Source organism: Astatotilapia calliptera, chromosome 10, assembly GCF_900246225.1.
Source record: "Astatotilapia calliptera chromosome 10, fAstCal1.2, whole genome shotgun sequence".
In the NCBI taxonomy this organism is placed as follows: domain Eukaryota; kingdom Metazoa; phylum Chordata; class Actinopteri; order Cichliformes; family Cichlidae; genus Astatotilapia; species Astatotilapia calliptera.
This window is the reverse complement of record NC_039311.1, coordinates 15,292,343-15,318,535: the sequence shown is the minus strand read 5'-3', so window position 1 is coordinate 15,318,535 and position 26,193 is coordinate 15,292,343. Positions and strand designations below refer to the sequence as shown.

The 26,193-nt window shown below is 40.1% G+C and overlaps 2 protein-coding genes and 1 long non-coding RNA gene across 5 annotated transcripts in view; 2 read left to right on the top strand and 1 right to left on the bottom strand.

Annotated features, from left to right (window-relative positions):
- The window catches only part of hephl1b (hephaestin-like 1b), an 18,893-nt gene extending 5,454 nt beyond the window's left edge, over positions 1–13,439 (top strand). For both annotated transcript variants that reach the window (XM_026181233.1, XM_026181232.1), the window contains exons 4-20: positions 200–412; positions 650–904; positions 1,569–1,737; positions 2,736–2,869; positions 3,019–3,150; positions 3,588–3,793; positions 4,119–4,263; positions 4,432–4,644; positions 8,763–8,979; positions 9,097–9,236; positions 9,313–9,438; positions 9,530–9,636; positions 9,735–9,969; positions 11,588–11,727; positions 11,861–12,014; positions 12,117–12,137; positions 13,007–13,439. In XM_026181233.1, the coding sequence (XP_026037018.1) occupies positions 200–412; positions 650–904; positions 1,569–1,737; positions 2,736–2,869; positions 3,019–3,150; positions 3,588–3,793; positions 4,119–4,263; positions 4,432–4,644; positions 8,763–8,979; positions 9,097–9,236; positions 9,313–9,438; positions 9,530–9,636; positions 9,735–9,969; positions 11,588–11,727; positions 11,861–12,014; positions 12,117–12,137; positions 13,007–13,065 (2,666 nt within the window). In that variant the 3' untranslated portion in view covers positions 13,066–13,439. The remainder of the gene's footprint in view (positions 1–199; positions 413–649; positions 905–1,568; positions 1,738–2,735; positions 2,870–3,018; positions 3,151–3,587; positions 3,794–4,118; positions 4,264–4,431; positions 4,645–8,762; positions 8,980–9,096; positions 9,237–9,312; positions 9,439–9,529; positions 9,637–9,734; positions 9,970–11,587; positions 11,728–11,860; positions 12,015–12,116; positions 12,138–13,006) is intronic.
- On the bottom strand, positions 7,135–18,695 carry LOC113030108 (uncharacterized). Its single transcript, XR_003273549.1, has 3 exons — positions 18,632–18,695; positions 17,268–17,328; positions 7,135–8,158 (listed from the first exon to the last, which is right to left on the bottom strand). It is a non-coding gene; the product is annotated as an uncharacterized LOC113030108 (long non-coding RNA).
- Positions 14,606–26,193, top strand: slc43a2b (solute carrier family 43 member 2b). 2 transcript variants are annotated; one of them, XM_026181234.1, is made up of 15 exons: positions 14,606–15,227; positions 16,077–16,389; positions 18,650–18,944; positions 19,070–19,125; positions 19,233–19,309; positions 21,319–21,411; positions 21,755–21,888; positions 22,093–22,289; positions 22,386–22,529; positions 22,665–22,682; positions 23,233–23,365; positions 23,522–23,654; positions 24,139–24,212; positions 24,377–24,500; positions 24,577–26,193. In XM_026181234.1, the coding sequence occupies exons 2-15, from the start codon at positions 16,230–16,232 to the stop codon at positions 24,736–24,738; spliced, it is 1,800 nt and encodes a 599-aa protein (XP_026037019.1). In that variant the 5' UTR covers positions 14,606–15,227; positions 16,077–16,229; the 3' UTR covers positions 24,739–26,193. The 2 variants fall into 2 exon arrangements, with proteins under 2 accessions (XP_026037019.1, XP_026037020.1); XM_026181235.1 differs by lacking the exon at positions 22,665–22,682 and having other exon boundaries at positions 14,607–15,227.

The window sequence follows — 26,193 nt, the reverse complement described above, 5'->3', positions numbered from 1 at the left end:
ATGCACAAATTGTATGTTAAATCAAATGTATTTCTACATCCTAAGCCAGTAGTCTCATTCAGAAACAGCCTTTGTAAAAATAACATAAAAAAATTGCTTTACTTGAAAAACTGCCAACGAAGGATTGCCGTGAAAATCGCACACAGTGGGACACCAGAAGGAAACAAAGATTACGCATGCTCCTTTTCTTTGAGTGCAGGAGCCTTGAAGGAGACTAATGAACTAAATGCAGCCGAGGGAGACTCTGCCGCAAAGTCCGCCCGCAGTGATGTCGACCAGGATGTTTTCTTAATGTTCAGTGTGGTGGACGAAAACATGAGTTGGTACTTGAAAAACAACATTCAGAGATGTTTTGATCCAGAAACAGTTGACCCAGAAGACCCAGACTTTAAAGAGTCCAACCTTATGCACGGTGAGAGATAGATATTTAAAGTCTTTTTAGGATCATTTAATACTGGACTAACTGCACACATTCAGTCGGGCCAAACCAGCTGATGCAACTCAGCAATCTGCATCATATAGTTTAAAATGTGTTCACAGGGAATTCACTTCACATTTCTAATTCTGACAACAAAGGCTGTAGGAGAGGTTTTTGATGGCTAAATGTCTCATTGTCCTCTGATTGTGTGTGTTTTTCTCTGTGTGACAGCTATTAATGGGTACATGTTTGGTAACCTGCCTGGAATCGAGTTATGTCAGCACCGCGCAGTAGCCTGGCATTTGTTTGGGATGGGTAATGAGGTAGATATTCATTCTGCATTTTTCCATGGGAATACCCTGCTGGACCGTGGTCACCGCACTGACGTCCTTAGCCTGTTCCCAGCCACGTTCGCAACAGCCGAGATGGTCCCAAAAGCAAATGGAAAGTGGTTGCTGGCCTGCCAGGTTAATGACCACTTGCAGGGTAGGATGCTTGACCTTTAACCTATGTGTCACCTTTGACCTTCTGCTACAGCACTTTGCTGACAAAGGAAATACCCTTTTCATGGGGGTGCTGCTGTTTTGTCAAAGCCTGAGCATTCCCACAGCAGAGATTAGTATTTCTACTCTGAGCCTGCCTGGACTTGTAAAACACTTTCTAGAACTCAGCTGAATTTAAAAGCTGAAGGGTATGAGCAGACATTTTATTATTTGTTATTATTTTCAGGCTGCCCAAAATCTATTGAACATAACATTGAGAGAGTCATACAATGACTACCGCTAATTCTTGTGAAGAACTATTACTTTTTATAAGGCTGTGCTTTTTATAATGGCTCTCTCTTGTTCCTGACCCTTTGAGAAAAAAAAAAGTAACATTACTGTTTTATAAACCTATTTAGGCTGCAAATCACACAACTGACAGTTTTACATGTTGTAGATCTGCTCAGAATTTTGAGAGTAAACCCAATTTCCTAAAAGATAAGCAAGTTAAACATTTAAAATGAACTCTGGAATGTTTTTATCATTTTATAGACAGTTACTGTAGCCTGGAGACCTGCTCAAAGGTCTACATCTCAGTGAGTTTTTACTTATCTAAATTATGGTTTGTACGTGTGTGTGTGTGTGTGTCTGTGTGTGTGCTGTTCCAGCTGGGATGCAGGTCTTTTATGAAGTGAGGTCGTGTAACAATGAGGCCGGATCCATGCTGACAGGTGGAGTTGTAAGGAATTACTACCTGGCGGCAGAGAAAGTCCTGTGGAACTATGCCCCCTCAGGAAGGGATTTGATCAGCAATGTATCCCTTACTGAAGCAGATAGGTGAGCAACATATTGCAAAATGCAGTCTAAATAATGCCCCAAAAGTTTATTCTGTTCTCTGGACAACGCTACATCCAGATGAACAGAATCAACTTATGGGGATTTACTTACCTGGATGATTGAGCATGCATCAAGATAGTCTAAATAATGGTTTACATGTATCTCAAAATAAAAGTTGATTTATTATTTAGCCCAAAAAACTCAAGAAGAGACTTAAACCAAACACACCATCAGTCAAACCAACATAGTTTCATGCCAGGTTTCCCCCAAAACACACTCAAGATACCTTTATGGGTTGATCTTGTCTCTCTATCTCTGTCAGTACTCCTAACTCTAAAATGGGGCTTGACTTTCTGTGTGCATGCCCCCTGGAAGGGGCTGATTATACAGTACATGTGATGCTCATTCAGGCTGTGTGGTCTGGTTTGAGTGACCAATTCCAGAGCATGGGTCACAGCCCCCAGGTGGAGCATGACGGTAATGCAGGTGAACAATGTGATTCTGTGTGCAACAAGTAAAAAAATAGTTTAAAACCTTGTAATAAAGTTTGAAAGTATCAAAACAATTTATATGTAATCAATTTTTACACTTATTTATGCACTGAAAAGCACGTCATCTTTCATAACTTGCATGGAGAGTTGAAATGTAGTGACAGCTCCTTGGTGACAAAAGGAAATCTTTTAATAGAGAGTCAGAGTTGTGTGTAAAGGTGCGGGCAGGTGGCAGGCTTTCAAAGATTTCACATCAGATAATAGAATTCTCAATTTTGGAGTAGCTTGTGAAGATTCAACAGTCTAGATGATCATGCAGCAACCCATCTGTTATTATCTGGTATTTATTGCTGATCTGACACCAGTTTTCGTTCTAAGTAAGTAACTAAGGTCCAAGTAAGACATTTCTCATCGCTTTTACATCTAGGTCACATATTTACTACAACCCACATTTACAGTTTTTGCTTCATTTTCTTCCTCCAACTATCCCATCTTTTTCTTTTGTAGTCCATCAGATGTGTTTTTTGGCAGAGATGATGGAAGGCTCGGTGGTCAATACATAAAAGTGATATACAAAGAGTACACAGATGATACTTTCACTACTGAGAAATCAGCTGATCTTGGACATTTAGGACTATTGGGTAAGTCCTCCCTTTTTTCACCATGTTCTGAATAAAAGTCACCTTTTCTCTTTGTTATACGTTTCCTGAAACAATTCACCAAATTCATCAAGTTCACTAAGTCTCAAGATCTCTTATCTGATTACAGTGTTCCTTTTCTATTCATACAGGTCCAGTCCTGAGGGCAGAGGAGGGTGACACTCTCAGAGTGACATTCCTCAATAAGGCTGATAGAAACTACAGCATCCAGCCTCATGGCCTTCATTATGATAAACACTTCCAGGGAAGCAGCTATGAGGATGGTGAGGAAGCAACGATACAAACACAAATAATACTGGCACAGTTAACTCAGTAAGTCAAGGAGCTGGGATATCCTGTAATTCTTAGGGGACGCTACTTATTCTCTAAAAACACAAGCTGAAACTAATGATTAACTGTTCAGACTGACCAAAGCATACATTTGCATTACTGATACTTTAAAAAGAGTTACTGCAAAGAAATAAATGAGTATATCTCTACAAATTTAAAAAGGTAATTAATCACACAAAGTAAGAAATAAAAGCTGTAAATGAACTTGTTCATACTCAAAGTGCACATTGTTTGACTAATACATATGATATTATATTAAGGTGTTAAGCATAGTGAAAAGAGAATCACAGTGCCTTTTGACTGCTGTCTGTACTGACAGCAAGTTATAGTAAACCAAATTGTTTGTACTTCTTTGTCTGCAACACTGCAGGTGTTGAAAAGCCAGGCTCCCATGTTGGTCCAGGTGAGAACTTTACTTACACCTGGCAGGTCCTGGAAGGCCCATCATCATCTGATTCTTCCTGCATCCCTTATCTCTACTACTCTGCCACCGATCCTGCCAAAGACACTAATTCTGGACTAGTTGGACCTCTTCTTGTATGCAAGAGAGGAGTGCTTGGGGATGACGGCAGACAGGTGCTGCTTTGGTTATGTATTCAGACACGTTCTCATGTTAAAAAAACCCCCAAAACCTTAAGGAACCTCTGAGTGTATACACTTTTAAATAGCTAAAATCAAAATAGCACTTGCCTTTTGTTTGACAAGTTGCTGGGGATTATCAAATTTATTAGAACTTTAATAATACAAGATAGCTAAGATAAGGACAAAATAATTTATGATGAAAATTTTAAGTGTAATTTTTAAGTGCTTTTTAAATTCTGTGTGATGTTACCTTAAAATCAAATTAGCAGCACTTTAAGAGCCTTACTGATTCTGTAATTTTGTCTCTATTGTCTAACAGAAGGATGTAGATAAGGAGTTCTTCCTTCTTTTTTCTGTCATGGATGAAAACATGAGCTGGTATTTAGATGAGAACATTGAGAAGTTTGGCAGCAATGAGACTAATCAAGAGCACGAGGACTTTCAGGAGAGCAACATGATGCATGGTAATCAGTCTGTTTGGTGAATCAGCTGAATAGATATTACCTTACCTATTTATCTGAAAAGCTATTGAATCAGCGTTGATTGCAACTCAGATTTTGTCATATTTGAGACCCGGTTCAGGTGTGTCTTTGTATTTTTTTCATATTTTTATATCTTCCTTTTCATTTCAGCTGTAAATGGGCGCATGCATGGGAACCTTCTTGGCCTGGAGATGTGTTCAGGGGACAAAGTCAGGTGGTACACCTTTGGGTTAGGCACAGAGGTGGACATCCATGGCGTGTATTTTGAGGGAAACACTTTCAACAAACAAAGCACCACCCGGGACACTCTCAACCTTTTCCCTCACACCACTGTAGCTGTCGACATGAAGCCTGACACTCCTGGTTAGTCTCACACACACACACACACACACACACACACACACACACACACACACACACTGACAAAAACAACACACTTCATCTTTTCCCACACACATAATCTGTCATTGAGATTTTGTTTGGCAGTTAAAGTTATCCTCTATAAACATGTTTACATAAGTTTGTGTGGATGCCTCCTGTGATGCATACACTAATGCTTATACAGTACAAACAGGAAATTAAGATAAGATAAGATAAGATAAGATAAGATAAGATAAGATAAGATAAGATAAGATAAGATAAGATAAGATAAGATAAGATAAGATAAGATAGAACTTTATTAATCCCTCGGGTGGGTTCCTCTGGGAAATTCGATTTCCAAAAAAGCACAGCACCGACAGAAGTTACAGAGTTACAGAATATTATATATATATATATACACACACACACACATATATATAATACAGAGACAATATAAATAAAATATACCAAGGGGATAAATAGAATAAATAGGAATAAAAAATAAAAATACAAGTGAATTGCACATTTCAAGTATTGAGGTCTATTGCACTGTTGACTATTTACAAAAGTATTGCACAAAAGGTATTGCACAGTGAGGTGAAGAGGCACTACAGCTTAGTTGTTCCCCCCTCCTTTGTCCTCCTGTTTCTCCTCCCTCTCCCCTCCAGAGAGGAGTTAAACAGTTTGATGGCGTGTGGGACAAAGGAGTTTTTAAGTCTGTTAGTTCTTGTCTTGGGGAGAAGCAACCTGTCACTGAACAGACTCTTCTGGTTGTTAATGGCCGTGTGCAGAGGATGCCTGGCATTGTCCATAATGTCCATCAGTTTCTTTAATGTCCTTTTCTCTGCCACTGTCACCAGAGTGTCCAGCTTCATGCCGACCACAGAGCTAGCCCTCCTGATCAGTTTCTCCAGCCTGGATGAGTCCTTCTTTGCTGTGCTGCTCCCCCAGCACACCACAGCATAGAAAAGTACTCCAGAAACCACCGACTGGTAAAACATCCTCAGGAGCTTCCTGCAGATGTTAAAAGACCTCAGCCTCCTGAGGAAGTACAGTCGGCTTTGTGCTTTTTTATACAGGTGCTCTGTGTTGCATGACCAGTCCAGTTTATTGTCCACCCACAGCCCGAGGTACTTGTACTTGTTGACCACCTCCACCTCCTCCCCCTCTATCTGAACCGGCAGTGGACCTGCTCTAGACCTCCCGAAGTCCACAACCAGTTCCTTAGTCTTTGAGGTGTTGAGTTGCAGGTGGTTTGTATGACTCCATGCGACAAAGTTCCTCACCAGACTTCTGTACTCCTCTTCCTGATCATCCCAGATACACCCCATGATGGCTGTGTCGTCTGCAAACTTCTGAATGTGGCATAATTCAGAGTTGTAGCAGAAGTCAGAGGTGTACAGGGTGAAGAGAAGAGGGGACAGCACAGTTCCCTGTGGTGCTCCTGTGCTGCTGACCACAGTGTCAGACGTGATGTCCTTCAGCCTGACGTACTGTGGTCTGTCGGTGAGGTAGTCGGAGATCCAGGCCACCAGAGAATCTGGTTCACATTGTCCTTATGTATGTTTAAGGCTCTTCTGCTAAAGGGAAATACCACAATGAATGACGTTTAGCTATGCCATTTACTTTGTTCCACACTAGACATTCACCTTTAGGAAATATGTTACTTACCTCAGCTCTTGTCAATTTTAGGATTTTTTTTTGTACACACACACACACACACACACACACACACACACACACACACACACATATCTCTCTATCTATATCTATATCTCTATATATCTATATCTATATCTCTATATCTATATATCTATATCTATCTATATCTATATATATCTATATCTATATATATATAGATATAGATATATATATACATACATATATATATATCTATATCTATATATATATATATAGATATAGATATATATATATACATATATATATACACACATATGCTATATGGTTGTTCCTGCAGTGAAAAAGGGGAGTATGGATAGGTAGCGAAGTTAGCACTATAGATCTAAATAGTGGTATGTATCATAAAAATAGAATATTAGAATTTCACTCATCAAAAAAAACAAAAACAAAGCAAAGATCTAGATTCACAAAATATACAGCATCTGTTTGCTCATATTGCGCAGACATTTGCAAAACAAGGAAAACCCCAAGCAAGCTAAGCTTTGCAAAAAAGGTGCAAACAACATCTTTTTTCCTGCAGTGGTAATCACTGACAGTTTATTATTGCATTGTTTTGTCACATGCTTTTCTTCAGCTTGACTCAAAATACATGCAGTCAAACTGACAGGAAATAAACATGAAATCAAAGGTTTTTGTACTCTGTGCGTTTATATCTACCATGCCATGAAAAAGTACTTTTCCCCCTTCCTGGTTTCTTATTTTTTCACATTTCATCAAACATATTTTAATAATTAGTAAAATAAATAAAATAATAACTTGAGTAAATATAATATTTCAGTTTTTCAATGATGATTTCATTAATTGATTGAGAAAAGTTATCCAAACCTATAGCCCTGTGTAGAAAGTAATTATCCCTGAGTTAAAGCTTAGTTCATTTTCACATGTTACACTCAGGCTTCATTACTGCAAGACCTGTTGAATCAAGGAATCACATACACAGACCCTGTCTGCACAAGTGAAGTAGGCTAAAAGATCTCAAAAAGTAACACTTAAAGCCCCAATGTAAAGAAAAAAGCTGAGAGAAAATCATTGAGGTCTGTCGGTCTGGAACAGGTTATAAAGCAATGTAAATATAAAGTCTTTAGTATTCTCGTGAACCACTGTGACAGAAAACCTGGAACAGTGGGGAACCTTCCGAAACCTGTGTCTGGCGAGACCAAAATTACTCCAGGAGTTACTCCTCGATGGCTTTTCCAGGATGTCACACATTTCACATTTGTCAGAAAACATCCTGATCATCCCAAAGACTTTGGGGAAAGTATTCTGTGGACTGATGAGACAAAATGACTTCACACCAACAGTCAAATATGCTCTTGGTAGTGCGATGGTCTGGAGCTGCTTTTCTGCTTCCAGACCTGGGCGTCTTGTCATAATTGAACCATGGAAACATGAATTCTGCTCTCTACCAAAAATCCACAAGGGCAATGCCCGGCCATCAGTCCGTTCCCCTGAGTTCAAGCTCACTCGACTTATGCGGCAATCCAAAACACACCAGCAAGTTGAAGTGACCAATTAAGTGTGTCATGGCTACTGAACGGACTCACGCGCAGACAGTTCTTCCTCAGAGACCAAAAGGAGATTTATTTACAACAGGATCACCTCAGTGCTATATATATATACAGTGAGTTGGGAGGGGGGTCCAGGGCTCCAGGGAGAGAAGGAGGGGGGAAATCCACACACACGCTTCCTCTTCCACACAGTCACCGCCACAGCTCCTCCGCACACACGACCTCCTCTTCAGCCGCACTCGCTCCAAAACTCCACACACGCTGCCACACCCGGGCAGGTCCCGTGATGTGGTCCAGAAGAGGGATATCTACACACAGAAGTTAACATTAGTTCCACAGCAAAATACACACAGGGGATTCTTTTGAAAATGCCGCGAGCACGAACTCAGGAGGTTCAACGTTCCAGCGGTGAGCTGCTCTGTGCCACTGCCTTAAATAGCAGCTGGGGAAATCAGCAAGATCAGCAGCAGGTGGACACAATCACACAGGTGCGTGGGCCAAGAGCGAGAGCCCGTAACGAGCTCCACCCAGGCAGAGAGGAGGAGGACGAACAACAACAACAACAAAACCTGTAGCCAGAGTGGGCCAACCAGAGAGACACGGGGACCGTGACAAAGTGACTTAAATCAGGTCGAGATGCTTTGACTTGACCTTAAACATACTGTTCATGCTTGAAAACTGTCCGATGTAGCTGAATTAAAAATCTCCTGCAAAGAAGAGTGCGCTGATATTCCTGCACAGTGATGTGAGAGACTTATTGTCAGTTATTGCAAACATTTGATTGCAGTTCATTCTGCGAAGAGCGACACAATCAGTTATTAAGTTTGCCTTTTTCACATGGGGCCCTGTTTTTAAGGCACATGAATGTGTCCAAATCCTTAACCTTTTCTTGTTTGTTGTTTCTCCAAACAGGTGTGTATGAGGTGAGCTGCACAGTAATAGATCACTACTCAGGTGGCATGAGGCAGTGGTATAAAGTTAATGAGTGCCCAGGAAAAAAAGTAAATCACAAATACACAAAGCTGAACAAGACTGTGCGATATTTCATCAGTGCTGAGGAAATAGAGTGGGACTATTCACCTAAGAGAGACTGGGAGCTGGAGAAACACCATAGCACACCAAAGGACAGGTGTGTGAGTGAGATAATTGCAGGATGATACGTTTCATTGTTGAAGCCACAACCTGTAATTCATGCCATAACTTATTACTGTTTGTTAATAGAAGCAAATTGCTACTTGTCTCCCAGTCCAGGCAGCATATTTGTGGGAAAAGGAAAGAACAGAATTGGCTCACGCTATAAGAAGGTGGTGTATAGAGAATATACTGATGACACCTTCAGTGTTCAGAAGAAAAGGCAGCCCAACCAGCAGCATTTGGAAATTCTAGGTAAGCTTAACAGTTCTTTATGTTGTTTTTACTAAGAGAAGAATGAAGATGACATGAGTTTTATTTTCTCCTGTAGGGCCAATAATCAAAGCAGAAGTAGGAGAGCAGATCGTGATTATATTCAAGAACAATGCCACCCGACCATACTCAATAACCACACATGGCGTTAGGGCCAGCGGTGGACACATTCCTGTCAAACCCGGTGAGAAATGAATTTTTAAACGGGCATAAAAAATGCTGGCTTTTTAAAGAAGCAGTAGGATTCATACTTTTTATGTTCTCTGAACCTTCAGGCAACTTTATTGAAGTAACTTGGGATGTTCCTGAAAGCTCTGGTCCAGGGGTCACGGATCCTAACTGTATCTCTTATATCTACTACTCCACTGTTGACTTTGTTATGGTAAAAATAGAAGCGCATCATTTACAGCGCAACTAGAATATTTAAGCAGGAGTTGAAGTATTAGATTTTATTCTGATAAGGTGTTTGTTTATGTTCAGGATCTGTACAGCGGCCTTCTGGGGCCTCTGGTGATATGCAGGCCTGGGACTCTGAAGCGTGGGGAGGGTCCCGATAGGGAGAGGAGTGACGTGGAGAGGGAGTTTGCACTGCTCTTTATGGTGCATGATGAAAACAAGTCCTGGTATTTGGGAGACAACATCAGAACGTACCTTGGTCTCAACCCTGAGAACTTCACTCCAGATGAAGAGTTTGAGGAGAGTAACAAGATGCACGGTAAGAAGAGTGAACGGGGCCACAGAAAGAAAAACAACCTTATTGGCCAAAGAATTAAACTTTAGATTTAGTAAACATATTCACCTATTATATCCAGAGAAGATAAACATAAATTGATGTCTGTTGATCTTGATGTAACCTAGTATAAATGTAATCGTTTTTGTTGCCACCACAATGAATCAGGACAGCAAATCAGAGATGGTTGAGCAGAAAATATTCAAAAAAAACTTGATGATTTGAAATGGAATGACCCAGATCTCGAAAATAGAAAATATGCACAAATTTAACAAAATAAATTTCTAACTTATGACTGAGAACCTTCACAGACATAACTTATAACTACAGCACCACTACAGCACCATCTGGAAACTCCGTTCTGTTTGGACAGGACTGTCTAAAATAGTTTTACTTTTGTGGAAGAACTTTTGAATGCTTTTATATTAAACAGTTTTTGAGATATTCATGTTCAAACATGAATATCTTTGTTACGGCCCTGAGCCGGCTGTGTACCTTTGTTGTGCTCTGTCTTTAAGACTCCACAGGTCCTTCCCGATTGGAGAGCTGGCGGTGGCTGATTGGTCTCCAATCGGGAAGGACCTGTGGAGTCTTAAAGACAGAGCACAACAAAGGTACACAGCCGGCCCAGGGCCGTAACAATCTTCAACGTGCAAAAAGCAGGTCGACTGACCATTTTTTAAAAAATGATCTTGAAAGGCATTTGGTATATGAAGCTAAAATTTCACAGCACTCATTATACATGTTCAAACTTTCGCCCATAAAATTTTTAGGCAAATTGGAACTCGAGCAGATCAGAGATCAAGCAGGCTTGTGTTGATTTAAGATGGAATTAATCAATATTTAAATCTGGTGTTTAGTCAGAGACACATTTTGTGAAAGAAACAGTTTATTTCGTGTCTGTTGAGCTGTTTGAAAAGTTGCATCTGAAATGACCTGACGTTACTCCATTTATGCTCACTCCTCTTCTGCAGCTAGATGCTTAAGTTCAGCAACTGCAAATTTATATCTGTACCATGAAGGCATCGTAGGGATTGTTTTCTTGTTACTGAAGGGCATGCCAGCCTGCAGCTCGTGAAAAATAAACTCATCCAGTAGTAACATGCATTAACCTGTCTACTTACTCATTAAATGACGGTGCCTGAATGATGTTTTGAATCTTTGCTGGATTCCTCTTCTGGCCCACTTTAACCCCTGGCTGTATCATAAAATAGGCAAATCTGGGTAAAGTTAGGGCACAGTGTAGAAGTGCCAATAAAATTCTGAGGAGAGTTAAACAACACAAAAAGTTTCAAATGCAAATTATTTAAGATAAAATAAATTACATATAACGCATAATAACAAGCAAATCCCCAAATTCAGCCCACAAACATCAATGTACATCATCTAAAGTTGATCCAGCAGGAAGCAGGGACATTCCACTTCTCTTTATCAGACAGTAGAAATGAGGTTAAATTCAATAAAGTCCTGTACTGGATACAAAATCAGACCTTTATTCCTCAGCTTGCTTTTGATGAGTGTGCTGAAGTGTGTTTGCTTTCACATTTCCTGTTTCTCTTGTGCACCATGTCTCTGATTCTGTGTGTGAATGTGTCTGCTGCAGGGATCAATGGGAAGCTATATGGGAACCTCCATGGATTGGAGATGACTCAGGGCCAGAAAGTTGACTGGTATCTCATCGGAATGGGCAACGAAATAGACATGCACACTGTTCACTTTCATGCAGAGACCTTTACTTACAAGGTTTGTTTGTGCTTTGTTAGTGGTCACTCGCAGCGGGAAGACCATTCTTTCTTTCGCACCGAAAGAATCATATCTCCATTTATATTTCCTCTTTGCTGTTCCCCCTTTTTTGCACCACTCTTATGTGTGTCAGACGGACCTTGTGCACCGTGCAGACGTCTTTGATCTGTTCCCCGGGACCTTCCAGACTGTGGAGATGGTGGCTGGAAACCCAGGCACATGGTTGCTCCACTGTCATGTGACTGACCATATCCATGCTGGCATGGAGACCACTTTCACCATCAAAGGTTGGTCAGTGTAAAGGATCTGCGGGGCAGTCTCTCATGTTAATACACTGTCACCTATTATTTAGAAATGAGTTTAACATTTCGCTTGTTTGTTTTTTTCAGTTCCAGAAAACTCCTCGCATGGTAAGATCTGTTTTTTTCACGTAAAAATTGTTACTGGGCGTCACTGGGTGGAAGATTTCAGTATTCTGTCACTTTAACTTTATATCAAATAGAGCCTAAAAGTAATGCAACTTAATTTTGTAGGATACATGATTGAAAAATAAATTTCACACAGAGTATTGAATTTCTTTAACAACTTTTGTATTATGTCACTATTACTGTTTCAAAGGACTGCATTACATTACAATAACTATGATGTCATTGTCACAAAAATACACTTTAACACACTGGGTTGCTATTTATACTTTTAAACATTGTAGTTTTTTTTTTATGTATTATGTGTCTGAATATATTCCTGATTCCGTATCCTGTGCCTGGAATTACATACAAAATGTTTGGAGGCATGCTTTTCAGTAACCAAACATGCATAAACACTGGAATATTTCTTCAAGAGCAGTTGTCTTTTTTATTTGGTGTGGTTACTACCACAGCATACCATTCATCTCTCCTCTGCGGCACACCATCGGTCACAAGTACTGCAGGACAAAGCATTTCCTCAGTACTGTTATGTAACTGATGGGGAATGTTTTTAAAGTTTATCTGTCTTTGCTCTGTTTGTATTGGGTATAGCAAAACAGTCATTTGCATCGGGTGTCCTTGTGGCACTGTTGATGCAGTGCTGCTAAGGAATTTTTGACTAAGCGTAAATGTTGATAAGGCGGGTGTTACATTTAGTGTTCCCTTTTTCAAAGATCAAACATATGCATTTCTAGAAAACTGTTACCTGCAGCCCATCACAGGGAAGATTCATAGATTTTTGGGTAATGTTGTAATGCTTTTCTGGCTTCCCTTATCTCTCACTTATATTTCTTTTCCTTTTACACCACCAGGAACTAAAAGCTCCATAAAGCTGCTGCTCTCGCTGTTTGTTCTACTGGCTATATGTTAATGATGAGGGACCCTGACAACAGATTATATGTGTGGATTATAACAGTGGTCACTGATGCACTTATAAAACACGGAGTTGCTGTCACTTATGTGTTTGATTGAGATCATGTACATAAATATCAAGCATGGCCCAGGCCAGTTAAATTATATATACCACTTTACAATCATGTATAATGTTCAAGATGACTTTATGCATTAGAATGAAGGAAACAAAGCATTTTACAGTTGGGATTTGTTTCTGTTGCTGCTTTCTGTCATATTGCACTATGTTGGCTTTTATTTTTTTTATTTTATTTTTTTTTTACTTCTGCTACCAAATACTGGATTTCAAGTATGAATGTGCAATAAAAAAAAAACTTTTTCAGTTGCACTGTGGCATGCGTCAGTGTGAGTAATTCATTTTCTTGTGCTAGCACAACAGTGCTGGGTTTGGATGTGGAACAATCTGTCCCACTAGACACCCACAGATTTCTTTTCTAGATGTGAACACTTGAGGAGAGTATATTTTTAAGCCAAGCTAGACTTATTTATGCTTAGAAATGAGTACTAATGAGTAGAAATTCCAGAGAGAGTAAAGATTTATTGGAGATTAAACAGTACTCATGGTACATACCACAGACGAGTAAAAGTGTTAAGCAAAGCAGTCACAATACATTTATCTGTTTTAAAATAGCAGCATTTTTGTGAACCTGAAAGGCGAAAAAATTGAACAAATTCCCCAAATTTGACTCATTTTACTGTTTTTTAGCTGAGCTTGAGCTTTGCATATGGGCCATGAACCTGGATGACTGTGCCAGGATCACTAAAAGCCACAAGGTGGCATTAATTCTATGAAAAAACAGCAAGTTCTCAATGTGTGTGCCACAATTTAAAAGATACCGGATATTTTTTTGGTTTTTACCTTAAGATTAACAGTTAAACATACAGATTTGGCCCCTTGTTGAGACAGTAAACAATATCTAAATGATTAGACTATTTGACGCAAATGTAAGGTGTGAAAAGCAAGCAGGTCAATAAATGGTTTTGATAAGGCTTGGAAAAACAGTGCACTAGTGATTAAATTTACTTGATGTGACTGCAAAGAGTTTGTCAATAACTGTGAAGTAAGGCTGGGTACCTCCACCTTGTGATGGGCCTGCTGATATTCAAACAGACTGATTAGAGCTGAAAATTAGAGATGAGAGATCCCATTAGTTTAACTGTTTTGCTGTTGAAAGGTTTAAAGAGTGCTCTCAGTGTGAGATACTGAAGACTGTAACAACACAAAGCAGCACATCAGTGTTTATGCAGATATGGTCACAGTGGTCACTGAATCATTGAGTGGCCAATTGATTAGAGCTGAATCACAGTCCACTGCAGGGGGACAAACTCAAGTGTCCAACCTGAAAAACAAGTTTGCTGATATAACTCTGACATTTCGGTGTAAACGTGTGTTAACTTGCTTTAACCAGATCCGTTTTTTTTTTTTTTCATTTAACAGTGTGCTTAGAATTAAACTAAGAAACAAAACCAATAATAAAAATTAAGAAGGGGCGAATCCTGTACAGGAAATAAAAACTGCAGCTCATTTAAAGTCTTATGTGTACAAAAACACTCAATACAAGAGTTGCTCAAGAGGGTTTTGGTCAGTTATGCTGAAGCTTTAGTTAAATCAACTTTAAAGATTTAAGACTTTAACTTTTACTGTTGCTGAATTTTAACAAAGACTTCAATGGAGTATTCTTTTTTGATGTTTTATTTTCTCTAATTTCTCAGATTAACATAAGTAAACAGGTGGCGTAAATACTGAAATAGGGGAAGTCTGCTCTTATTCTTTATCAACTGATACACACAACCGTCATATTTCCTGTCATTACCTGTAAAATCTGTTTAATTAGACACAGGTTATTTTCTTTTTTTCTTCATAGTTCACCACATTTAATTAAAGTAAAAATAATGGCTTTAGACCCACAATTATTAAATTATATAACTATCTGGTGATAAAAGTGTCAACAAAATAAAGGCTGGTTGGAGTCCAGACATACTGCATGGTAATGTCCATAGGGGGCGCTATGTGCGGGCGACGCTGGTATATAAAAGTGGATTTTCACAGAAACCAGGTTACTCAAAGCCTACCAGAAGGCATCACTTTGAAGCTGGAAGGAGCAGCTCTGAGCCGCAGTGGTAAGAAATTAAGACTCACTGAACATGTCAAAGCAGATCTGTAATTTGCTTTGAAGTGTGCTATAGAGAGTGAATGACTGAAACAGGAGTGGGAAAGTGATTTCATTTTTTTTAATTAAATGAAGCATTCAACAACAGCTCCTACAATTAAATGATTTCCAGGAGTGTATTCTCGTTTGATTTGGTCATTTTGTTGAGGCGTACAACTAACTCTGCAGCTCTGCAACTACTTTTATTCTACTAGCTGAACAGACAGTGTGCGTGCGTGCGTGCGTGTGTGTGTGTGTGTGTGAGAGAGAGAGAGACAGAGAGAGAGGTTGGCTGTTCCCGTTGATTTGTTTATTGTTTGTCTGGCTGCGGATGTGCCACACTAATTGCAGAGAAAAGCTGCGGTTGGATGAGCATGAGGGGCCATGGGCAGTGAGAGAATCCCATTTTCTGTGCATGTCCAGTTTAGACCAGTTTGGTTTTTCCAGAAATCAGCAGAAAGTCCACTATGGGTGCATGTATTATAAGTGGCTGTAATGTAATGCAAGGTCTTTGTCTCATGATGTCATAATCTTCCTACAATGACAAAAGTTAATCATTCACCACTTAATGTTAGTTGATGTAGAGCTTAGCGTCTTCTCTGTATCTAACTAACACAGACACTTTAAATTAATCAGAAAAGTGCCACAAACAAACAGCACAGATTTCCATGCAGTGCAGCCAGCCTTCCTCTGCTGGGTTCAAAGTTAAGTGATTGATCTTGTAATCTTATAAAAAGAAGTGAGCCTTTTTATCTGTCTGTCACAGTGATAGGCTAACTGTAAGACCTCCCCCCCTCCTCTTGCTCTTTTCTCTTCACAGATAAGTGAGCTGTGATCTTTCATCCGAGCGTCAGTCAGGGAGGTTCTTTCTGCACTTCCAGCTACATCTTCTTTCTCCCTTTCTTTCTTTGTCCCCTAAATCTCTCTCCTCTTGCTTTTTGCTTCTGTCTTTAACTTTTTTTCCCAATCAACCATGGCTCCAACCCTGGCCACAGCATTTGCCAGGCGCTGGTGGATGGCAGTGACTGCTATCATTGAGAATTTGCTCTTCTCTGCTGTGCTGCTGGGATGGGGATCGCTCCTCATCATGCTCAAGTCAGAGGGCTTCTACTCGTACCTTTGCAGCGAGGAGGGTAAGTCGAAACTCTTGTGTTTTATAATTACCAAAATAGTTATGGCGATGCCTTGTAAAGAAAGAAAGAAAAGACAATTGGTTTTTTGACTTAGCTTTTGGAAAGCACTTTTTCCTTTTTGTACGCTGAAATATCCCAATAAAATAAGGATTAAGTGATTGACAGTAATGGTGATCTTAAGTTAGGAGCGGGTTTTATTCAACAGTTGTAATACGAGACTACTGTGTTCTGGCCTCTTCCATTCTTTAGGGAGAATGAGGGTTTTTTCTGTACAAGTGTCATAACCTGTTTTAAGGACTCAGGAAATTAAATCTGAGCAGGCAAATGAAATAAAGAGCAGTGTAACAGGTAGGTCAGTTGGTCTAAAGTGAAAGTATAAAAGGTTTTATGGTGCAGTAGACTTGTTGAGAGTCAACTCATAGACCAATGATGGACTGATCGGCTGATCCTTTTACCTGAGTCTGTATTGTTTAAAGCTTGCTCTCTTTATGTCAAGAGTGCCACACTATGACAAAAGTTACACCAGGTACTTTGTATCGTTAAGAACAAAGGTTGGATTGATGCACTCAGCCTAAGTGACCCCGGTGTGGTCTTTTAAAAGAGAATAAACAAGGGGAACGTAAAGGAGGACCCGAGGTGATACTGTGTGGCGTCCCATGGCCTGAAAGAGGTAAACATGTTAGTATCCACACTAAGTCCTGGAGCATTTATAACATGCAGCAGGATGTTTTACTCACCTCTGCACCAGTGGCTAATATTAACATTCAGCAATAAAAACTTATAAAGGCTGACAGCTGTCCCATACACATTTACCTGCAAAGGAACAACATTTTATAGGCTAGTGCAAATGTTTTAGCTGTGAAGCTGTGCACACTCACCAGTCAAGTAAAAGTTGAGCAATAACTTCCTGGAGAACTGCCACAGTCATCTTATCTTGTTCTGATGACATAAGAGAAGAAAAAAAAAAAGGAGAACAGCAGCAAGCACCAGCTCAGCTTTTTTTCAAACATGTGACGTGATTGAGGAACAAAGTAATCAGCAGGAAGCATTTATAGCTGGTAATAAGTGAGTTTAAAGTTCAGTGACAAAGGGCAGAGAGGGTGAGATAGCTAAAGTGATGAGCAGTAGAAATCAAACCAGGAAACAGTAAAAAATAGAATGGCGAAATGGAAAGATAATGGTCCAGCATAGACCGGCACAAGAAGCACATATTTGGCATTTAAAATATATAGACTGCACTTTGTGCTTTGTGTTTCGTAATAAACATTTTATGAATTTTAATTATGAAATACCAGATCACTTCAAATGAAATAAAGCAAAAGATATCGATGCATTTAGAAGCTGCCTTTTCTCGTTTTGTGTGCAGTGTTAGTGCAGGGTTCAGCATTAGCTCGGTGCCAACATCTTAATGCCTTTTCTAGCCTTTGTAAGTCCTTTTGCACCAGGATGCCCAGTCAAACATTTTGCTATACATGCTACAGGGACACAGTGTTGGGTATTAACTGCACGTTCAGCAATATAGTTTGCCATTCAGCTGCTCCCGTCAGCATTGTGTCCCAGTGATTCAAAGGGTATGAGATGCTGATCTGTCTTCTTGGGGAACACTTTGGCACTTGGTCATGAAGTGCGTCACAGTGTTTCACGTTGGGATGCCACACACACACGTTTTTCCTCCCAGAGATAACCGGTGGCTGATAGCACTGGAAGAGCGTGATCTGGAAAGCTAATGCTAAGAAGGTCCAAAGCTGCAGCTCCCCTCACTTCATCACCTGGACGTCTTCTGGACTTTTGCACTTGTTCACATTATCTCCTTGCAGGTCCTGATAATGATGTGAAGTTTATTGCAAGTGCTAGCTTATCACGTTTTGTTCATATCATTCCAAAGTAGCAATAAAAGCCAAATTGCATTCCATATCATAATCTTTAGGGGCACTTTTTTTATTTTATGCTGAGGTTCACAATTAATCTAACTGGCTGTGCACATTTGATTGGTATGTATTGATGTATTAGAGATATAAGTAAACTATTCAGAGCTATATTCTTCAGCCACAGAAGAGAACCTAAAAAATTCCTGATTATCCACAACACTGCATCTTAGTTGGGTGGTGTTTGTTTTTTCGCAGCATTATAAAAAAAAAACCTTCTAAGTAAAAAGGGCACATTAAGTCAGCCTGAAACATCCAAACTTATTGAATATCTTCCACTTGCATAATTCCTATAAAACTTCTTATATTCTACCAACCTTTATCTCGGTCCTTAGGTAACAGCTCCAACTACAATCTGTCCCAGTCTCATTCAGCACAGGCGTCTGATGAGTACACTTATGACTATGAAAGTGAGGCTGGTGTGGTGGGTTTGGGAGACGGTGTCGAGATGAGGCCCCTGGTCCCTATGGATGGGCCCCTGAGGATGAACGGCTGGCTGATCTGTAAAGAACAGGATGAGATGCTGAACTTGGCTTTCACAGTGGGCTCCTTCCTCCTCTCAGCCATCACGCTGCCATTGGGGATTGTCATGGATAAATATGGGCCTCGCAAACTGAGACTGCTGGGAAGGTAAGCAAAGAAGGGAAGAAATTATCCAGACTTACTGTGATGTATGGAGAAAAATACACGTGTAGTCATAAATAGAGCTTTAGTTAGCTTGTTATCAGAAGTGTGACACAATCATATATTTTCAGCACCTGCTTTGGATTGTCCTGTCTACTCATTGCTTATGGAGCCTACAAACCAAATGGTGAGTTCATATGAACAAATGTCTTTTTTGCACTGTAACATTTGGAGCACTGTATGGATTTTGACTTTTATATATATTTATATATAGTTGTTTGGGTTTTTTTGCAGAACTCTCCGTCCTTATCTTCATTGCTCTTACTTTCAATGGCTTCGGGGGCATGTGCATGACCTTCACCTCTCTCACAGTAAGTGTGCACACTGATGTGTGCTTTATAATCCTTGTTCCATAGAGTCCTTGCACCTGCTGCAATATGTTTGTCCAGATGTATGTTTCTATCTACACAGCTCTTTGTCTCACTCGCTCTGTTATAATAGCCTGTTGGCTCCCTGCCTGCTCGCCTTCTCCCTCCCTTCTTGTCTGACGTTCCACCCTGTCTCCTGTTTAATCTTCTTTTTTTTAACTTTGCCTTTTTTCTAATGTTGAACTACACGTTCCTAGGGATTACCCTGCCAAGTGTCAGATAGCAGGTAAGGGAGTTGATTAGAGGGATATTATTGTGCTTCACAAAGGACATGAAGGAGGAATCAAGAATTTCTCCTACTTATCCCTCGTTTTTCTCTGTTCTCGCAAAGACTTAATGGACTTGCTGCACAGTCCCTAAACACAGAAATTCCCACTTTAAAAAAAAAACCAAGCAGCATCACTCTTGGAAGTCTAAAATTTCAGTTGAGAGCCTAATTCCTGAAGTCATATCCTTCGATTCAGTTCATCAAATTTCACAGATTCTTTGGAGCAAAGAAAAAGCCTTTATACCTGAAACAGTTTAAATGTAATCAGCCCTACAGGCAAGGATACAAAAGCCGAGATAAACAGTCTAAAGATCATCATTTATTTGCATTCTTGTCCTGCAATTATCCACCCCGCTTCTTCTCTGGCCTTGACATCAGTTCAGCCTGCAGTGACTCACATGGGAGTCCAGTTCTCTACCATGGTGATGCTGTTCACTGGAGAGGGCCTCTGCTCCACTAAATCTCCCAGTGAAACATCCCGATTCTATACCAGCACTGACTCTTGCTGTTACATCCTTTATTTCTCCTGTTGTATTTGTCGTGTCTCTCATTACTTGCTGCCATGGCCATTCATATCAGTGTTATAGTAAAACCTTGATTTAAAGAATTGTTTGCTCCCTTTACTGTCAGTCTCCAGAGGTGGTGCATAAAAAGATGTTTCCCTCGCACCAAGTTTCACTTCATCTCCTCAGCAGCTCAATTTACAAGAAAGCCTCAGTTTCGGGTTAATCATTAGACACAACCCTGTTGCTTGACTGCTTGTCCGTGACTTCTCCGCAGACCTTAAAGCATTCATTCTCAGCTGAGGGATGTTGGGTAACAGTCAGCTGCCCTCAGTGGCCACTACTGGCTCAGTGCTAATGTCAGCTCACCTTCCGCGTTCTAGGTTTCATCCAGCAGTTGCTTGTGCACAGCACCTTTAGTCATTTAAACTCAATGAGATGAGTTTTCAAGTTATTCCTGATTAAAGTGTTGGGAAATCCTGGTAACCTGGGTGCACACGCCTTCTCAATTTAGCACTCACATACCTCTTCCTTAGCTTTCCCCACTCTTATGTAATTGAATGAGCTTGTTGTTGTTCAGTCTCCTGAAAACAGAACAGCTTGTGAATGCCTTTGTATTCGGATGTTTTGTTGTCACCCGCTGTCTCCCGTTTTGGCTTCCAAATCCATTTTTTTTTCTTAAAGAAAAGTATATTAAAGACATCTTTATGTCCTCAAATGTCACCTCGCCTCAGCCGACCCGTCCGATTGTTTCAGCTGGAAAGAACTCATCAGTAGTGTCGTATGTTGGACAGCTGTGTGTGTTATGTGATGCTGTTTTATATTTACATACACCGAGGTGGGCTGGTTTCATGTCACTCTGTTGCATTTTTGTTTTCTCTGATGTTCGCGCCATGGTGCCAAGTCTGCTTACTAATTGGGTCTTACTGTAAACTGTGACCCCATTGTCAGTAGGTACCAGCCTCACAGTGCCCCAGTCTGCACCCACACCCTCTACCTCCACCCCCTCCCAAACTAAACTAAGTGCAGCTGCACAACAGTTGACCTCCCCATTTTTTCCTTTAGATAACTGAATATATCTAATCTCAGTTGCTGTGCAATCTAATGCAAAAATCTAGAGAACAAAAACACTGTAAAGCTCACGGCCTCTTTCCCTGTTTCTTCATTCGTTTCTCTTCTAGCTACCAAACATGTTTGGGGACCTTCGTTCAACCTTCATCGCCCTGATGATCGGCTCCTACGCATCCTCTGCTGTCACTTTTCCCGGTGTCAAGGTAACAAACACTGAAGGCTACGTATTTTCTCCTGGCACCTTAATCTTGGCAATCAAGGCACTTGCCAAAATCTAGAACTGGTCCACAGATGGATTATCAGAAGTATTAGGAGAACTGGTTCTAATTCTCAGGATGGGTTAAATGCAAGGAGTGGGTTTTCCTGCCAATTAGTACAGGATAACTTTGATTTTGTCTAACCCAATTAACAAAGTGCACCATAAGAATCATGTGAGAACTTAGAATTCCCAGACCGGTTTAGTCCAAGAACTGTGACTATAACTGTCTTCTCTATGTCTTTTTTTGCACTGTACTTTGTATTTATGGGCCCTTGTTTTGGACACAGGTGATCTATGACTTTGGCGTACCATTCATCACGATTCTGGTGGTGTGGGCCGCCTGTGCAGGACTGGTCTTCACGAACTGCTTCTTCAACTGGCCACTGGAACCATTCCCAGGCCCAGAAGATATGGATTACACGTTAGTAACACACATGCAAATTGATTAAATTCAATTTTATTTATATAGCGCCAATTCACACCAACAGTTAGTTTTTTTTAATTGTTCAATTCCCCCATGGTCCCATCTCTTTCCACTTTTCTCTGTTACCCTTAACATAATCCCCTCTACTCCCATTCTTGTTATCCAGTCTTCTAATCCCTCTCTCATCCTTTGCTTCCTCAGTGTGAAGATCAAGTTCAGCTGGCTTGGCTTCGACCATAAAATCACAGGTCAGCAGTTCTACAAGCAAGTGACCACAGTGGGCCGTCGTCTGAGCGTGGGCACCAACACAAAGCAAAAGGAGCTGACTACCAAAGATGGAAACAATCTTTGTCTCTCTACCATGGACCTGGAAATGGAGTGCAAGCCACAAGAAGAATGTAAGACTGCAGTATTATAAACCTGAACCCATGTATGCACTTTTTACTTAAATCCACTGAATTTACCCTTCTTCGTTTTTCGTTTCTCCTCTGCAGCCCAGTCATTCTTTAAAACTATCATCACTCCAGTTTTCCTGCTCAGTCTAGTGACCATGTCTATGACTCAGCTTCGTCTTTTGTTCTACATGGGAGCCATGAACAGCGTCCTGGAGTCACTCACCGATGGAGACCTCAATACAGGTCACTTTCTCGACTTCTCTTTGCTTGAAGTTTGCACGCATACTTAAACATGAATGCTTTTGCTGTTTCTTTCTCAACAAATATGAATCATAACTTGAAAGCAGTTTGGCTTACTTGTTTTAATTGGATTTTCAGTGGAAAGAATGGAAGTTGGTAAGATAAGAAGTCTTCTGTATCAGTAGATTACTAAATCATTCGACTGTTACATTTCAAGGTGAAAACACTTACAATTTAGAAACGCATCACAGCAGTGATTAGTACTATTCAATGCTGTGAATAGTACCATTCACAGCATTGAATAGCACCTTTTTTAATAGCTAGTTATTTTATTTCATCAGTTGACCTTGGCTGTTGTTTTGATCTTTCATTCTGCTTTAATCTGCACGGAATGACTATTTACTGTACTTATTAACTAACTTTGCCCGTTAGCAGCAAAGGGTGCACACCATATGAGCAGTTTCACGTGATGCAGTTTCCGTGTATCATTACTCCCTTAGCCCATAGAAATAACCCACACAACCTTACCCCCTCCTGCATCAACCATTGTTCCACTCAATATAGCACTAATACTAGGTGCTAAATATTAACTATACTGTCCTATTAACCAAGTCAGTATAGGTATATTCTTTCAAACACTGTCACTGTATTTTAAACTTTCTCCTTATCCTTTTATATTGTATGCTCACCCTGATCTCTTTTTCAGTGAGTTTGTACTCTTCCATCTTCGGGGTGCTGCAGCTACTTTGCCTGATGACCACCCCTGTGATTGGTCAGATTATGGACTGGAAGCTGAAGGACTGTGATGACGGACAAGAAGACAAGGAACCCTTAAACAAGTATGTCAAATACTAGCAATCCTTTGCAATGCAGGACAAACCCACTTTGTTAAATTCTCAACATTTCTAGACACAGAATGTGATTAATAGAGCCAAAAATAAAAGGTTATTGTGACTGAAAAATGACCTCTCCTTCTTTCTGTTTCAAACCTGAAGAGGAGAAACAAAGACCAAGCGCAGAGACAGAAAGATTCAGAAGGTGACCAATGCACTGCGAGCATTCTTGCTCACAAACTTGCTTTTGGTTGGATTTGGGATTACGTGCTTAGTGCCTAATCTCCCCCTGCAGGTGAGTAGTCCATCTTGAGTTTACCAACATTTTTCACACTTAACACTAGATGTAAATTGCAATCTCCGTTGACTGCAGTTTATACTACACTGCACAGTACAGTTAGACTTTTAGGTGTTTATGTTTACTTTCTTGCAAGACAAAGTGAAAACAAAACACTTTTACTGTTTTGCTTAGCTTAGCAGAAATTCTAGAAATAGATGGAAAAGTTATCCTGAATGATAAAATCAAATTAGCAGCTATTTCATAGCTGCTAATTTGATTTTTAATAGCTGAGACCAGCTAGCCAAGATCAGCCATACTTAGTTGTTAGCTAAGTGTTAATAACTAAGACTAGCTAACAGCTAAGATTAACCAGTTTTAGCTGTTAGCTAAGTAAGAGTAAATAGATAAGAGTAGCTAATCTTTTAATCTAATAGACTTGATGATTGATCTTCTGAAATGATAATGAATAATAATTTCTTATACTTTTATCTTTCCCTAGATTGTGTCATTTATCTTACACACGGTTGTGAGAGGATTCATCCACTCTGCTGTTGGTGGCCTTTATGCTGCTGTGTAAGTCTCACACATGCATACACACACACACACACACACACACACACACACACACACACACACACACACACACACACACACACACATTATCTTACTCTTCTATATGTGGATGCAGCTTCACACTAAGACGCTAAAGATACCTGCCGTGTCTCGTGTGTCCTCAGGTATCCCTCGTCACTGTTTGGAAGTCTAACAGGGATGCAGTCTCTGGTCAGTGCTGTGTTTGCTCTGCTGCAGCAGCCACTGTTTTTGGCTATGATGGGACCACTGGGTGGAGATCCACTCTGGGTATGGATATGCATACACATGAACACAATCAGAGATTAGGCCCTCGGGCGTGGCTAATTCTTGTACTGTCCTCTAGGTCAATGTTGGACTCCTTGTACTAAGCATGCTGGGCTTCTTGCTGCCTCTCTACCTAATCTGGTACCGACGGACTCTCTACAAAGAGCAGCAGCTGAAGGATGACAATGCTAAGATCTACATCAAAATCAACGGCTCTGAAATCCCAGAGGCCTTTGTCTAGAGAAAAGCAAACATAGGAAAACAAAAGAAGGGATGAAGAAGATTTTGAGAAACATGGGCAATCACGTGAACACAAGGAGCTGGTTGTAAAAGGAAAACTGAAATGTTAAATATCACAATGAAACATAATGTTTTTGTACTTCTCTATACATTACACAAACCAACGGACCTATATGCCCATTTTCCAAATGCTACAAAGATAAATAAACCTAAGGGTATAAACACAGAGGGCGAAAAGAAGAACAAGAGAGAGAAAAGACTGTGAAAGGAAAGAGGCAACAGCCTCTGTATTCCCCCAAATCCTCCTCTGACGTCTTTTTGTATCCCCTCCCCAATGAGCCGCACGCTAGTGCAGCTCACTCCTAAGGCTGCTTTCAGTATTTCTCCCACGACCATAAAAAGGATGATTCTTCCTCTGTGAATCCCACGTCATTCAGAAAACCAGAATCTGTTTTTCTTTTCTTTTGTTTTTGTCATACTTTGACTTAAAATCAGCAAAGTACCACCTTTCTGTTCACCTGCTGGGTTTTTGCTGTACAGTAGATTTTGATTCAGTGTTGTTAAGGAGAAACAGAAAGGGGAGAAGAGCCTTTTTGCTGATGTTTCTCAAGCGAGTAGTAAAGACAGTCAGGACAGTAATTACAGAGGTGGATTTTTTTTTTCTTAAAGCTAACATCTGATTACAGTACAACTGTAGCTTAGCGCATCGTGTAGTATTGATGAATGTCAGTATTTTGAAGGTTCCAATCCATTCAATGAGCCACTCTGTGGTGTGTTTGTAGACTATTTATTTTACTCTTTGACTTTAGTTTTTCTATTTATAATTTAAATTTAGGGTGCATTTCGATGTCGAATCTAACTGAAGGTTCATCACACATATCAGTGAAAACAGCTTTTGACATTACCATTTACACATCGATGTCAATACAAATAAAATAAAAAAACGAGTAAATTACTTACAGTTCAGATGCCTTACCTTAAAGTCAGTATTTGGTCCAGTCTGTCCGCCTACTCTTGAGAGAAATACAGCACTTTTACCCTTCTTTCACACAAAAAAAGCTCAGTTTGACAGTTCCCCTTCATCTCTTCAGCAATAGTTCTGCTTAGCCTTAGAATTTTCTGCCTTCTTATTTCTATTTATTTTATTTTACACTCAAATTTCTTGGCATATTTAAGTTGCTCTCTGTTGACAACTACTTCTGTGTCTGATTGTATACTGTGCTGTTAGCATAGAGCTCCTCCTGTCATGATGTAGGGATGTTTTGTTGTGCAAGTTTGTTTAATATGAAAAAAATCTGCCGAGGTTAATAAAGACTCTTGCTTTTTTCACTTTTTATCAGACTGCACTCAGTGTCTGCATGTAATTCTCATCAAGTTGCAAAAGTGTTCCTTTCTACCTTGAAATCTGTTCCATCCACTGGATGAGAAATTAAATGACCACTGTGGTCAATTTTGA